This window comes from Saccopteryx leptura, chromosome 11 (assembly GCF_036850995.1).
Source record: "Saccopteryx leptura isolate mSacLep1 chromosome 11, mSacLep1_pri_phased_curated, whole genome shotgun sequence".
Lineage (NCBI taxonomy): Eukaryota > Metazoa > Chordata > Mammalia > Chiroptera > Emballonuridae > Saccopteryx > Saccopteryx leptura.
Genome location: NC_089513.1, coordinates 50192262 through 50209047, shown reverse-complemented (window position 1 = coordinate 50209047; position 16786 = coordinate 50192262). Strand labels below are relative to the sequence as shown.

Genomic DNA, 16786 nt, shown 5'->3' with positions numbered 1-16786 from the left:
TGGCTGGTCAAGGCACATATGGGAGTTGATGCTTCCTACGTTCCCCCACTTCTCTTTTTCATTCTCTCTCTCTCTCCTCTCTCTCTCAAAATGAATAAAATAAAAAATTTAAAAAGTATAATTATAGAAGATGACACTTATTTTTTTAGCATCAGTATTTAAGAACAGATAAAAACAATTATCACTTAAAAGAAATCCATTTTTTTCTTTAACTAATTCTATTATTGCTATTTTCTTTCTTCACCAAAACAATTAAATGACCTCCAATTATAAAGACCTATATATAGGTTAACATCTATAGTTTTTACTAAGGTAGTAACTTTTATGGTGCTTTCTGTTAAAAAGTCTATTCAACAGGAAAAAAGACCAACTCTTTATTAATCCCAATGTATATTTTAAAAAGGATTAAAAAACACATACATTTCCTGGGACGCAAAACTGTACCAAAAGTATTTCCTTACAAAGTAACTTCACAGACCAATATGAATGGACTTACACAAAGACATACATATTGACATGTTAGCTCTGATTAATACACAATTCAAAGTGTTTGAAGCAATGTTTTAGAAGGCCCTTATTGCATTAATGTAGAAGTTACAACTTCTTTATCCTTTAAAAATAGTAATAAAAAATTATAATACAAATGCAGAATTAAGGCTGAGGCTATATAATCTAGTATTAACAGAGGCAAACAAAACTTTAAAAAATTAATGCTGAGGCATGTTTTTTATATATACCAGGCTAACTTTTTAGAACTTTAAAAATGCTATTGCGGTCACAAGTTCATTCATGGATTTAACATTTTATCATGTATTTTAACATTTGAATTTCCAGATAGCTGTGCTTTTTCTATTTTTATTTTGAATTCTTCATTAAGAGTTTCCTCATATATTTAAAATTAAATACCTAACCTCTGGAAGTTTCCTTAGACACATGAGACAAAAGTTTTGTTAAATAAATTCACACAAAAGTAATAAAATGGTTTGTTTCCAAAAAAAGGTTTGTTTCAATCATATTGAAAAACACTACATATAACTTTATTTCAGAATTAATATATGCTATGTGCCAGTTTTACAGTCACTGCCATATTTGCTCATTTTCCTCTGACACATCTGCAAGGTAACGACAGCCAAAGGGCATGTCGACTGGAATAATTATAGTAAATCCACATTGTCCAGTGAGATTCATCAAGTTGAATGGTTGCTTTCAGTCCCATCTGGCAGGCATGAAAATGAATGCCCCAGATTCTTGTACTGTCCCCAGGAATATTCAGTCTGGTAAGTCAACTTCTTGGTCTTCCGAAAAAGAGCTGTAGAAGGCAGGGCATTCTTACTGAGACCAAAGCTCCCCCTCTCTGTCACCTTTCACACATTTGTTTTATTTATAGTCCTGGTCATAATGAGAAAAAGAAAACATAATAAATTATATGTATCAAAGTTTTCCTTTCCCAAACTCCCTCATCAGACCTGCATGGTTAAGTATCCAATAGAACTATGTTCTATTAATTATAATTCTTGGTATAAACATATTTAATTAAAACAATGTACATAATCACTCCTTTGACATGTATATTAAAAAAGGGTAAGAAAACCTCAAAATAAAAGCAGTAAACATATATAGAAATGGTAAGTAAGTAATCTGTACCATAGTTTTTTACATGGTATAATCTCAGACCCCAAATCTGAAGATTTTCACTTACTTCCCCTTTTCTTAAGTGAAATTACAATTTTAAAAATTAACAATTATAAGGCTTATTACAAAAAAGATATAAAGATAAGCAAAAAAAAAAAAAAAAAAACCATTAAAAAATACCTATTATTCCATTCACATAGGAACATAGTAAATACCTTGGTATATATATTTATGCAGATAATTTTATTTAGGTATATCTAATTATTTTCTAATGATAGTTTCCTAAACTGCTATCTCCAAATAGAAGATGCATATTTTTGATAAAGAGCTAATTTGTGATCTTATGAGTAGAAAATGGATTAGAAACCTAAAGTCTCTATTACAGAAAATTAGTCTGCCCTAGCTGGTTAGCTCGTTGGTGACGAGCGTCGTCCTGCAACAGCAAGACCGCAGGTATGACCCCTAGTACGGGCACACAGGAGAAACACCAAAAAGTGCATGACTGAGTGAAAACACAAGTGCTTCCTCTCTTACTCCCTCTCCCTTCCTCTCTCTATAAATCAATAAAAAATTAAGAAATTAGTCTACTGTGTAGTATCACATATTGCTAAGTATATTTTGTTGACTCTAAATGTTTTTCCACACTTAATATCTCTTAAATTCATCTTTTAATGTCATGAGTTAATCTGCAATGTTTTCTTTAATGTTCATGAAATTGTTTCTCTTTAATTAAAAACATCTTTGAGTTGATAAAATACGATATGTAATCTCTATAAAAGCTTATAATAAATATATAAGTATGCAATATATATACAAATAAAAATAAAAATATATAAATATAAACAAACATTATGTTGCTATGTCCTACTAATAAATTTGTTCCTGATTGTATAGATGAAATATATCACTATTGCAATACTGAGAAACTTTTTTTTTTCCCTTTTTTTTTTTGTATTTTTTTTTTCTTTTTTCTGAAGCTGGAAATGGAGAGGCAGTCAGACAGACTCCCGCATGCTCCCGACCGGGATCCACCCGGCATGCCCACCAGGGGGCGATGCTCTGCCCATTTGGGGCGTCGCTCTGCTGCAACCAGAGCCATTCTAGCACCTGAGGCAGAGGCCACAGAGCCATCCTCAGCGTCCAGGCCAACTTTGCTCCAATAGAGCCTTGGCTGCAGGAGGGGAAGAGAGAGACAGAGAGGAAGGAGAGGGGGAGAGGTGGAGAAGCAGATGGGTGGTTCTCCTGTGTACTCTGGCTGGGAATCGAACCCGGGACTCCCGCAAGCCAGGCTGATGCTCTACCACTGAGCCAACTGGCCAGGGCAAAACTTTGTTTTTGAGATAGTGTCAAATTAATTCAAAATTTATGGAGTACATAGACCAAGACTGTTTATGAGAAAATTAGTAATTAAACAGTAATTTAAATTTTATATAGAAACTTAAGAAATTTAAGTTTCAAATGGAAATTTAAAATGATTTTAAATTTTCTAAGATAAACAAGATGCAAAAGGAGAGGAAGCCATAGGCTTCCAAAATTTCATTCTAAAACTGCCAACACAAAGCTAAACAACAACAATGGCTGACTTCTTTTGTTTGTTTTCTGTGTGCCAACATCTGTGCCGACAACATGTTTCTCCTTTTCATTCTGAAAAAAATTTTCACTCTTCCATCTTGCCTTGATATTCTAAAGTTTTACTATGAATTATCTTGGTGTCCCTTTGTCAGTCATTGTGCTGGGCATTCAATGTGCCCTTTCATCCCTGAAAAACTCTCTCCTACATTTTCTCCTTTCTAGGATTCCTACTAGTCTGCACTGGTCCTCTGTGTCTTCTCCTTTGTCTTCGCATATTTTTTTTTCTAGGAAGTCTTTTTGACTTTCCTCCTTTGAATTTTTAATTTCAGCAACAGTATTTGTAACTACAATCTTGTCCTAGCTGCATATTTCTCCTAATACCCTCTAAGTTTTATGAATAGAGCTCCTTCTGCAATCTCATTAAAAATTATAAATTTAGGCCCTGGCTGGTTGGCTCAGTGGTAGAACGTTGGCCTGGCGTGCAGAAGTCCTGGGTTCAATTCCCAGCCAGGGCACACAGGAGAGGCGCCCATCTGCTTCTCCACCCCTCCCCCTCTCCTTCCTCTCTCTCTCTTCCCCTCCCGCAGAGGAGGCTCCATTGGAGCAAAGATGGCCCGGGCGCTGGGGATGGCTCCTTGGCCTCTGCCCCAGGCGCTAGAATGGCTCTGGTCGCAACAGAGCGACGCCCAAGAGGGGCAGAGCATCGCCCCCTGGTGGGCAGAACGTCGCCCCCTGGTGGGCGTGCCGGGTGGATCCCGGTCGGGCGCATGCAGGAGTCTGTCTGACTGTCTCTCCCCGTTTCCAGCTTCAGAAAAGTACAAAAATATATATATATATATATAAATTTAAAAAAAGTTTGTAAAATTTATCTTCCAGGGTTGGTTTTGCTTTTTTTCCTGGATTTTCTGTCATATGTGTATGCATAAAGATTCTTGGTTGTATGATTACATTTAAGAAAGCAAATTATGCTGCTGGATTTCTTCTCCTATTAAAAACACAGAACTACCAGGGTCCTCGGGTTATGACACAGTTCCATTCCTACGACAGTGATGTAACCTGAATTTTGGTGTAAGGCAAAACATACTCTAGCTTAAGTTACTTACCTATTCTAACACAGTTGCAAAATATAATCTAGAACATAAAAACACAACTGAGCCACAGGAAAATAAAAAGGACATGAATGTACTGTACACTGTACTGCATATTCTTTCACCACGTGCAACCCAACTCATTCACCCACGTAGTCCACAAGTACGATGCTAATGGCGTAAATCAAAACATGTCTCAATTTTTAAAAGTTTTTAGAAGTGAGTGTTGTAAACTTAAAACATCATATGCTTAGACTGTCATAACCCAAGGACCCCCTGTATTTTTCCAACAAGTCTCCTTTCTGAGTGAAAAGTTTAAGTGAGACGGGAGACCTGTGTCAAGAGGATTTAAGTGTGTGGCTGGAGAGCCAACTACCAGGTTGCTAGCTCCCTAGATGCTAGCATTAGATAAGCTTCTAGGGTAGTGGTTCTCAAACTTTTTGAAGTTGGGGAGCATTTAAAATCCTACAAATAATTGTAGGCGCACTATATACAAATTTCTGAGAAATGTTATAATAATTAAGTCAAATATTGAAAAAAATAAAATAAAATCCAAGCATGCTTTTATGATAATTTAAATACAAAATTAAATTTATTCTGACATTAAAAAACATTTTTGCTACATTTTTTGAGTTATGATTTTTAGAATTTGTAAAAAAGAAGGGTTAAAAAAAACGACAAAAAAGTTATCTTTATATATATAGATACATTCTTAGTAAGATTTAGTAAATTTGGCAGGTTCTGGCACAAATGTGTTAAGTTTTTTCTTTCTTGTGTTTATGAGAAACATGAGCCTGATGTGTCCTAGCGATTTCTTCAATGTTTGGGCATATATTTGAAAGGCAAACTCTCATTTCCTTGTCAATACATTGAAGAATTCCTCTCTTTTTACTCTTAATTGTGTTGAGTGCAGAAAACCCCCACCATACATATCATCTTAACTTTACACCAAACAAAGGATAGAAGAAACTTGCCTCCAGTCTTTCCGGGGAACATGGGGGGTAGTGTAAACTATCCAGCACCCCAGCTTAACAGTCTTTTGCAACCTAATCAGGTAAGTGAGGCGGGGGGTTGGGCAGGCTGTCAGCTTACAGCCAATTCCCCACACCTCTGTCCCCCAAAACTCTAAACTCCAAAATCCTTGTTGGTTTTTTGGTCCCTAACAGGCACATATTTCTCTGAAATACCATAGGGCACACCTGGAAATCTTCTAGGGCGCACCAGTGCACCCTGGTGCACACGTTGAGAACCACTGCTCTAGGGTGTCACCAAGTATACCTGAAGCCAATATACCAACATTTAATTAACTAATTATCACTGTAATCTAACTTTGTGGGGCAGCTGAAAAGCTTCCAAAATTTTGGTTTGAATATTTGATCTACGTATATTCTAGGCTGTGGTTTCCTTTCTTTTATCATCTTGCTCCATCCCCCTTTTGTCTCTGCCACTGTCTCTAGATTATTTCCCAGTCCCTCCTCCTTCAGTATATTCTAGCCTTGTTTCTATCCTGCTATCACCAGAAAACTTCAATCCAGTGTGAAGGCAGAATGAAGACATTTTCAGACATGGAAGGGCTCCAAGTTTCTTTGTATATACTTTTCCTAAGAAAAATATAAGAGAAAGAAAATCAAGGAATCCAAGATATAGTGGATTCAACCCAAGATAGTAGCCAAGGAAGACCCAGGAAGCCTACATAGTTACCAGTCACTGGAGCAGGAGGAAGAATATGTGATCAAGATAAATAGTAAAAGAAAAAAGAAAGAAAACAAGAAACTCCAAGAAAATTAATAACATCTTAGAAACAATATAAATAAGAATTAGATTAAAATTTAGGACCTGGCTGGGTGGTTCAGTGGATAAACCATCAACCTGGTAAGCCAGAGGTCGCAGATTTGACCCACAGTTGGGGCACCTGCAGGAGGCAATCAATGAGTGAACAACTAAATGGAATAACTCAGTGAAGCAACAGGTTGATACTTCTCTCTCCCTCCCTCTGTCTCTCTCTCAAATTAAAAAAATTAACAAAAAAATTAATATGATTTTAAGAACTGATATAGTATGGAAGATTTACTTGATCCTGATGTTTTGGAACACTGACTGGTGACCTAGAACATTACAGAGAAGGCAAAGGAATTCTAGCACACAACTTTGGTACAAATTGTTTACATAGTCATATAATGTATGTGGTTTACTAGTCTCTACCTTTTAAAAAAAGCATGGAGAACTTGGTCGTGGTTGCAAGATAGAACACAACAAACCAATCATGACAGAGAAAAAGTTCTAAAATAATTCAGAATAATTCAATCCAGAAGTCATAATGTGGGCCAGGTAAGACAAATCTCCGTACCAAGGGGTTGGGGGAGCTGTACTGTCTGAAAGTTGATTAGACCTAAGTATATTTAAAAAATGGAGGCAACAACAGATTAAACTAAGTAATTAACACAAAGGTTGCCTTTAGAAAATGGAATAAGGTGAAGATGCAAAGACTACAAGATTTCATCATTGTAAGTCTTTCTGTCCAATCCAAACCTGTGCTGTCCAATTTGATAGCCACTAGCTACTTGCAATGTAGTTACTTTTTTCTTTTAAGATTTATTTATTTATTCATTTTTTAGAGAAGGGGGGAGAGAGAGAGAGAGAGAGAGAAAAGAGCAGGAAGCATCAACTCCCCTATGTGCCTTGACTGGGCAAGCCTAGGGTTTTGAACTGATGACTTCAGCATTGCAGGTTGACACTTTTACCTACTGTGTCACCAAAGGTCAGGGTGTAGTTAGTCTTAATAGAGATTTTGTTGTCATCAGAATTTTAGACTTTGTATGAAAAAAAGAGTTAAAATACCTCAGTAATAATTTTTCATGCTGTTTACATGCTACAGTATTTTGTATACTAGATTCAATAAAAACTATTATTAATATTAATGTTTCTTTTCTCTTTTTTGTGCAGCAAGTAAAGAAAGAATTAATTGGCTACGCCGAGGAAAGTTAGAGAAAAGGGGGTCTTGGAGATAGGTTCAGGAAGTTAGCCTGGGATGAGCTGCTGCTGCCCACTGCTGCCCTGGCTGCAAGTCTCCTAGGGTCTGTTTCTTAGTAGAAAGAGAGTGGCAAGAAAAATACACCTGGCAGGAAAGAGGAAGAGAAGGAGGAGGGGGAAGGAAAAGGTACAGGCGTGCTCCCAGAAGGGAGAGCACAGTTTGTTTCTTTTTAATGTGGCTGCTAGAAAATTTCAAATAACATATGTGGCTCACATTAACAGTATAACACAATCTTTCCTATTTGACTTATATAATGTATGACTTCATAAATGATAGTACTAACAACAAAATGATAACCTAAAAAACCTTAACCCATACCATCTCTGAATTTCCACAAAATCTTAACAAGATCCAAATCAATGACACTGTAGTAGTGCTGTTGTAACTGCAAAGTCTTGCTAATTCAGTGCTGAGGCCACGATGCAGCTTCAAGTATACATATGTATTTTAGTCTAGAACTGCTCAGCAGAAATTGCTTCACTGGTCTCTTAGAAAACTGGAAAAATACTCCCCATCTTTAATAAAACATTAATTTAAAAATTATGGGACACCTACATAAAAAAGCTGCAATAATTATAACATTTTGTACAGTCTTGTTTTTATATCTTGTCACATATTTTTCCTCCTGCAGTATTTTAGAGTATATCCAAGACAATAACTGATATTATATCAGTATACATTTTTAATGTTTTAATGTAAATACTATGATGCTGTTATATATAAAATTAATGATTTCCTAATATAGCTAATCTCCAGGTAATATTAAAATTTCTCCAAATTTTTTCAAAGTTGTTATTTTAAAGATTCAAATCCAGATCCAAAAAAGGTCTACATACTACATTTGATTGTTATATATTTCAATCACTTTTATTCTACAACAAACAGTTCATCTTTCTTTTATGTCACTGATTTATTAACAAAAGCAGTCATCTTTCCTGTACAACATCATTTTTTTTTTTTTTTTTTTTTTTTTTTTTTACAGAGGAGAGGGAGATACAGAGAGAGGAGAGACAGAGAGAGAGAAGGGGGGAGGAGCTGGAAGCATCAACTCCCATATGTGCCTTGACCAGGCAAGCCCAGGGTTTCGAACCGGCGACCTCAGCATTTCCAGGTCGACGCTTTATCCACTGCGCCACCACAGGTCAGGCGCAACATCCTATTTTTGACATTCTGGATTCGGCTGACTGCTTCCTGGTGGCATCATTTAACTTGTTTCTAAATTCCCCTTATCTCCTGTACACTCGTAAATATAGCTCTTCTCAAATCTGTGAGACATTTTAAGCTCTAGTGCCTTAAGGTATCTATTATATGAAATGAATTAAATTCCTGCCTATATGTCCCACTTTTATTCATCTAACTCTAGCACAAAAATAGCACTCAAATAATTACTGCATACATGTGGAATACATAGATAGCAAGGGCCTGAAATACCAATTCTAAACACCATAGTCTCAAGGAACTCCTCTAAGGTCAGTATGAGACACACATACAGACAAAGTCTATATTTAAACTTTTTGAAATAATGTACAAGAAACCCTTGTATAATGGCCCTTCTGTGTGATGGCCTTGTTAATATCTAAGCTAAAAAGGATAGTTTTCTTTCCACTGAATTAGGCTGCAGACAGCTTTGCTGGTTTTTTGGTGAGCTATCTAAAGGGTATCTGATTCCAAACCAAACATTATAAAAACATTTTAAATAAGTAATGTACCAATGGTTTTGCTTATTCTATACTTATCAAGTTGCTGACCCTATGAAGCAGAATGCTGTGTATTTGAAAGTTAAGCCAAACAACAGAAAAGCAATTTAAATCTTAACACTGACTTTTAACATAACATATAAACAAACTATTAAACTTTCCAAATAATTAGTAAAATCATTTACAAAACTGGAGCACTCTAGAAGAATATAATGGTTATGTCTTCCTTCATTATCCATCACTTAGTTCAATTTAAGAAAAAATACTAACTCTGACTCAAGAGGGAAATTGTAAATAAACTTATTATTTTTTAACTTGTTTTTTTTTTAAAACATAAAGAGACAACAGCTTTGATAAACTAACTAGTGATAAGTCTTAGGTCTTAAGTAGACTCACCTATTTTGTCTTGTAGCTTCTCTTCTCATTCTTTTAGGAGGAATTGGACAATTTGTCATTTCAACCTTGGTCGGATGACGTAATGAATCATTGCACTTACGTGTGGGAGTCATACCTATAAAGGTAGAAAATTAACTTTTAAAACACTGGAACTATAAGCAAGCCAACTTAATTTGTAGAAAAATAATGAGTAATACTCAGAGTGGTCTTACTACTCCTGAAAGAACAGTTTACAGCCATTTGTCAGATGACTTAGAGGTTGAGTGTCTGATTTACGTTCTGTATCATTCGCATTCTTTCTTCTTATGACTAAACCTCTTTAATCATAACTATTAATCTTCATGCAGAGAAAGTAGATGTTAACAAAAAGTAAGCACATACCTAGTTTTTGCTCAATTATTTTCAGATTTTTCTCTCGTTCATCAAGTTCTTGTTTTTTCTTTTTCATTTCAGGAGACTGAAGATACTCTAACTGACCATTAAGGTCTTTGGTCAGACTGTTTAACTTGTCCAGAGCATTACGATACTGTTGGAGAAGATCTGCAAAGAAACCAAAGACATTTCATTAAAACTATGATATCAAATTAGGGTTTTAGGAAAGAAGAATTAGCAACTGTGGGTATTACATTATAGTAACCTGTGGGAACAACTTTTAAAGTCATAAAACTTTCAATGTAAATAAATGAAATAAAAAAGTACAGCTTAGACCTCAGCACAAGGCTGTTGGCTTGTTAAATCTGAATTTTCTTCAACTGTTTGACTTTAGGTAGACTTTACTAAAAATATTTAGATCTCTTCAAACTTTGTGTTCTACATCAGTGGTTTTCAACTTTTTACATACGGAGACTGGTAGAACAGGAGAATTATTTTGGGGACCAGAAATCACCCTAAGCATAACCATTCGACTTACCGTATCTCCTCATGTATAAGACACATCCTTTTTTGAAAAATTTGGAGTCTAAAAACTGAGTGTGTCTTATACAGTGGTTGTAGATGTTTTTTATTTGCACCGCTTGAGGAGTTGTATGAATTTTATGATGAATAAAACTTGAGTTCAATAACTTTACGTAATACTTTTTATCAAATTTGGGGGCCCAAAATTAAGGTGCGTCTTATATATGGAGGCATCTTATACATGGGGAAATAACAGTAGATCACTGGATCTATAATCTTCATACAACATCAGGGTGGATAATTCATGGACCGGCATGAAATTTCTGGCAGACTAATCTGTAGATCAGTGGTTGAAAAACACTGTTCTATATGATTCTAAAGAACTTATTGGCAAAAAAATGGATAAGCATTGATGACTAGAAAAAATTATATTTTTCGCTCCATAAGACGCACCCCCCCCCCCCCAAAGTGGAGGAGAAAATGCCCATGTGTCTTATGTAGCGAATGTTCATTTTTTTTAGCTGCTGCAGGGCACTGCACTGGTAAACATGTAAAATGAGCGCCAGCTCATTAGCAATGCCTTATCAGGGGTCTCAAACTCGCGGCCCGCCCACCAATTTTGTGCGGCCCGCAGACTAATCAAACTTCATGGATTAGTCTGCGGGCCAGTCTGCGGCCGCACAAAATTGGTGGGCGGGCCACGAGTTTGAGACCCCTGCCTTAGATGGCACTGAAGATGGTATCATATATGATAATAGCAAAGAAAATGATACCAGTGATTGTGAGTAACTGGGCTTTCTTAAATTCTGACACTAGCAATGATGAGTTCCTGGACAATTAGAAGAGTATTTAAACATTAAAGTCTCTTCTCATGTGTTAATAACAGTGCTAATGTTTGTTAATACTGCTGTTGAGTTTACATTGTTGAAATATTATTGTAGTATATTTTATTAAATATTTTAACACACCATTTGGTTCAGAATTTTTTTTTATTTTCCTCTTTAAAACCCTAGGTGTGTCTTATGGTCAGGTGTGTCTTATGGAGCGAAAAATACGGTATATAAAAAAATACTAGAACCTCTGCTTTGACTTGTTTCAAAATAATACACCTGGGGAGAGGAGGAGGGAGGTAAGTTGAGAAGGGTAGGTATAAATGATAAAAGTAGCTAGGTGACAAGTCCTTGGAAATTTATTATACTACTTGATTTATTTCCATAATAAAACAAATCAAAATATTCTTGTCCTAGAAACCATAGCACTTAATCTTGGTTACTATTTCTAAAAACATTAAGAATGATTTAACTTAGCTTGACCAGGTAGTGGTGTAGTGGATAGAGCATTGACCTGGGATGCTGAGGACCCAGGTTCGAAACCCCAAGGTCACCAGCTTGAGTGTGGGCTCATCTGTCTTGAACACGGGGTTGCCGACCTGAATGTGGTATGACAGACATGACCTCAAGGTCATTGACTTGAAGCCTAAGGTTGCTGACTGGAGCAAGGGGTCATTGGCTCAGCTGGTGCCCCCTGGTCAAGGCATGTATGAGAAAAAAAATCAATGAACAACAAAAATGACTCAACTTGAGTTGATACTTATCTCTCTCCCTTCCTGTCTGTCCCTCTTTCTCAAAAAAAATAAAAAATAATGGTTTAACTTTAACAACAACAAAAAACCCAATAAAGGTTGAGAAAAAACTGGTGGGTCTACCATCTCACTTTCTTCTTGTCTTTTCATTCCACAAGTTTGCAGGTTTAATTTTTAACATTCGTTATATATTTCCTAATCATTTTCTCTTAACATTATAATAGGCATTTCCCACTTTTTAAACTCAGTTAAAGCATTAAACATTTTTCCTTGAAAAATAAGGCTATAATACTTTTTTTTTTAAATCTGAATTTTAAAAAAATCTTGTGTTTTTAGGATTGTTTATTCAGGCATGTCTCCTAGAATATAAGTTACTATTTCAAAGAACATAAGTATTAATAAACAATTAGGTCCTGACTGTTTGTCTCAGTGGTAGATCGTGAGCCTGGAGTATGGACGTCCCAGGTTCAATTACTGGTCAGGGCACATAGGAGAAATGACCATCTGCTTCTCCCTCATTCCCTCTCCCCTTTTTCTCCCTCTTCCCATCCTTCAATCAGTGTCTTGACTGGTTCAAGTGTTGGCCTTGAGCACTGAGGATAACTCAGTTGGTCCAAGTGTGTCAACCTCAGGTGCTAAAAATAGCTCAATTTGAGCACTGGCCCCAGATGGGTGTTGCCAGGTGGATCCCAGTTTGGGCACATGTAGGTTTCTGTCTCACTATCTCCCCTCCTCTCACTTAAAAAAAGAAAATTAGTGCACTGGCCAGGTGGCTCAGCAGTGTACCAGGGTCATGGGTTTGATTCCCAGTCAGGGCACATAGGAGAAACAATCAATGAATATACAACTAAGTTGAAAATGTTGATGCTTCTCTGTATCCCCCACTATATCCCCCTCAAATCAATGAAAAAAAAAAAGTTAGTTTTCCTGATTATATTGTAAAAGTGAAACAGTGACACTGTTCACTGAGGTAGAACTGGAAAAATATATAGAAAAGGATATTTTTAAAATATGTGTCTTTGCTTTTTAATGAAAGAACTTTATGTATTTACACGTTATTCAAGGTCTTATTTCTAATCATCTTATTTTATAACATGTTAATATCTTTTTCCTTTTATTTTTGCTCATTTGCTGTTATTTCATATTAAATACTATAATGCAAAATACTGTGTAGGCAAAATTATTTAGAAGACAAACACTCTTGCTTTTAATTGTGCTAATATGATTTTTTGTGGGAACTGTCTAGTTGAAAATTGTTTTTTCTCTGCAAACATCCACGATACACATCCTTTGAGGAAGTTCCTCAAAGCTCTGTTCTATTTGATCTTTACTACAGCTGACTGATTCAAGAGGGAAAATCTCTCTCCTAGGAGTTGTAAATCTGAGCTCTGTTAAAATATGTACCCTAGGGTGAAGGTGCAAAAAAGTCAAGGCTGCTGAATGTCCCAGAGCCATTCTTGGTTTTGTCTTGGCTTGGCTGTTTTCAGTTTCCATTGATTCTGTAATTTCTTCCAATTTCCGTCCAATACATTCCTGTTTTGCCTCAAGTGGACAGGGCTGACTGCGATTACTTACAACCTAAAGTACTTTACACGTATCAGTAATCTTAAACTGTCTCATTTGATTTTTAAAAACTATTTGTCTAATATTTGAGTTTTTTTTAATTAGTGAGAGGAAAGGAAACAGAGTCCCACATGCACCCCAACTGGAACCCACTCAGCAAGCCCACTAGGGGGCAATGCTCTGCCTATCTGGGGCCATGCTCACACTGAACTCTTTTTACTTTTTAGTGCTTGAGGCGGAGGCAATGGAGCCATCCTCAGCACCCGGGGCTAACCTCCAATCAAGCCATGGTTGCAGGAGGGGAAGAGAGAGAGAGAGAGAGAGAGAGAGAGAGAGAGAGACAGAGAGACAGAGAAGGAATTGAGAGGGGAGGGGTGGAGAATAAGATGGGCGCTTCTCCTGTGTGTCTTGACTGGGAATCCAACTTGGGTCATCCACATGCTGGGCTAACACTCTACCACTGAACCAATCGGCCAGAGCCATACTTGAGTTCTTATTGAATCATTAGTCTGTATATGGAATGTATCTTTGAAGATATTTATCAAGAAGGATAAGCAACTGTTATATTTTTGAAATCCTTGTATTATCTACCAACCTTGCATATATGTATAAACAACCCAATAAGGCACAGAAATCTTTAATTACAATCTTTTCTTCCCTAAGATCTATCAATAATGCCGTCCTGTTTTATTGACACTCAGATGCCCAGATAAACTGGAAATCCTGTCAATATGGCAGAATTTCACAGGTAATTCTTTTTGTTTGGAAACACTGCCATAAATTGGAGTGCTAGAGTGAAACGGTTGAAGCTTTTTAAATATTGATTCACTGCCCTGAATGAAATTTTTTTGATTTTTTAAATTTTTAAAATTTTTTTCTGAAGCTGGAAATGGGGAGAGACAGTCAGACAGACTCCCGCATGCGCCCGACCGGGATCCACCCGGCACGCCCACCAGGGGGCGATGCTCTGCCCTTCCGGGGCGTCGCTTTGCCGCGACCAGAGCCACTCTAGTGCCTGGGGCAGAGGCCAAGGAGCCATCCCCAGCGCCCGGGCCATCTTTGCTCCAATGGAGCCTTGGCTGCAGGAGGGGAAGAGAGAGACAGAGAGGAAGAGGGGGGGGTGTGGAGAAGCAAATGGGCGCTTCTCCTATGTGCCCTGGCCGGGAATCGAACCCGGGTCTCCCGCACGCCAGGCCGACGCTCTACCGCTGAGCCAACCGGCCAGGGCCTTTTTAAATTTTTTTTAAAGACTTTATTTATTCATTTTAGAGAGGAGAGAGAGAGAGAGAGAGAGAGAGAGAGAGAGAAAGAGAGAAGAGAGGAGCAGGAAGCATCAACTCCCATATGTGCCTTGACCAGGCAAGCCCAGGGTTGTTGTTTTTTGAACCAGTGACCTCAGCGTTCCAGGTCGATGCTTTATCCACTGTGCCACCACAGGTCAGGCATTCCTGATTTTTTAAGTTTGTTTAGATGGTCATTTATTGTCTACAGAGAAGATTTTTGCAAGCATTCAATGCCGTCATAAACTGAAGTATGATGTTAGTATTGTATATAATTTTAATTTTCTGTATATTATGTTTTAACACCATAAAAAAATACCTTTCTGGCTGGGAGATTGCCCCTCCCAGTTAGCCAATTCTTGGAGATAGCAAAGAGTCCAGCATACCTCTGATATGCAAACTAATCAATCCAGGGCCAAGCCTCCACTATCTGGCCTGTGCACACCAAGAAGCACTATTCTTCTGACTTATCATCTCAGAACCAGGTACCAGGCAATTAGCTAGAGACCATACCTAGGACCCAAAGCCCACTGGAATTAATCAAACTAGTCAATCCTAAACTGTTTAACTTGTCATACCTTGTTTTTCCTGCAGAAACCTCAAGAAAAGCAGCGGTCTAAGAACTCTCCTTCCTGTCTTCTGCCAACTGACCATGTTGGTGTTTTCCCACATGGTCCTGCATAGTATGTGGTGCCTCCTGTCTCTAGGACATGAATGTAATAAACTTTGTTTTCTTGAGCCTTTCCTGTCTCCTCTTATAGATGCATCTGACTGACCATTGCATAAAAGAATACAAAACAACCTTCTCCCCACTATGTTACCCAACTACTACTTTGAACATTGCTGGGGGCTAAAATAATAAGCAAAAACTGGATACCATCCAAATTCCTCACAGTGGAATAAAGAAATAAACTATGGTATATTTACACAATGGAATACAATCCTGTAAAGTAAATGAACTACAGTTACACACATAGTATTAAGTAAATAAAGCCAGACACACAAAAGAGTATGCCTTGCATAATTCCATTCAATTAAGTTATGAAAATGAATAAAACTAACATATGCTGTTTTAAGTTAAGAAAGTTATTCTTTGTAGAGGAGGTTGGGAAGTGACAGGAAAAGGGCCTGAGAGACCTTCTGAGGTGCTGATAATGTTCTATTTCTTAATACAGGGGCAGTGTTCATTTTATGAACATTTATCAAGTGGTATGTTTATGAAATATATACATTAATAATAAAATATGGTACATACACAACAGAATATTATTCAACCTTAAAAAGAAAATGTATTCTGGCAAATGAACCAGCTGTAACATAGATACACCTGGAAGACATTACGCTAAGTGAAACAAGGCAGTCACACAAGGACAAATAAGTATGATTCTACTTATATGCCTAGAAGCCCTAGTAGTTGCCAGGGGCACTAGGGGAAAGGAGAATGAGGAGTTGCTGTCTAGTAGGTATGCAGTTTCTGTTTTGCAAAATAAAAAGTTTTAGAGATTGGTAGTATAACAGTATGACTGTACTTAACAGTATTTATTATACTGTGCATTTACTTTCTATTTAATTTTTTAAAATAAAAGTTCTTTCTTAAAATATTTTTTATTGCTTATTTTATTGATTTTAGAGAGAGGGAGAGAGCGAGAGAGACAAGAACACCGATCTATTCCTGAATGTGCCCTGACTGGGGATCAAACTGGCAAACCTTGTACTTCAGGACAATGCTCTAACCAACTGACCTATCCTGCCAAGGCGAACTGTGCATTCAATGATGATACATTTTTATATTATGTGTATTTACCATTTCTTATAAAATAGTTAATAACAAACTACTTTTTGCTGAAAAATAGATATCCACCCAGATTAGAACTACTATATATAAAATTAAGAGCAAACAGGCTCTAAAGTAGGGGACCTTCCTGAAAAAGTATAGGTGACTTTGAACAACACAGGGTTATGGGTGCTGACCCACTCTCCACCATGAATACCAAAATCCACAGATGCTCAAGTTCCTTATGTAAAATGATGTAGAACAATGCATACAGTTG

General features: G+C 37.0%; 1 protein-coding gene across 1 annotated transcript in view; it reads right to left on the bottom strand.

Annotated features, from left to right (window-relative positions):
* Nucleotides 1–213: 213 nt before the first annotated feature.
* The window catches only part of SMCHD1 (structural maintenance of chromosomes flexible hinge domain containing 1), a 173213-nt gene continuing 156640 nt past the window's right edge, over nucleotides 214–16786 (bottom strand). The window contains exons 46-48 of the mRNA XM_066353570.1: nucleotides 9798–9956; nucleotides 9417–9531; nucleotides 214–1389 (exon numbers count right to left, since the gene is read on the bottom strand). Coding sequence (XP_066209667.1) covers nucleotides 1365–1389; nucleotides 9417–9531; nucleotides 9798–9956 — 299 coding nt within the window. The 3' untranslated portion in view covers nucleotides 214–1364. The remainder of the gene's footprint in view (nucleotides 1390–9416; nucleotides 9532–9797; nucleotides 9957–16786) is intronic.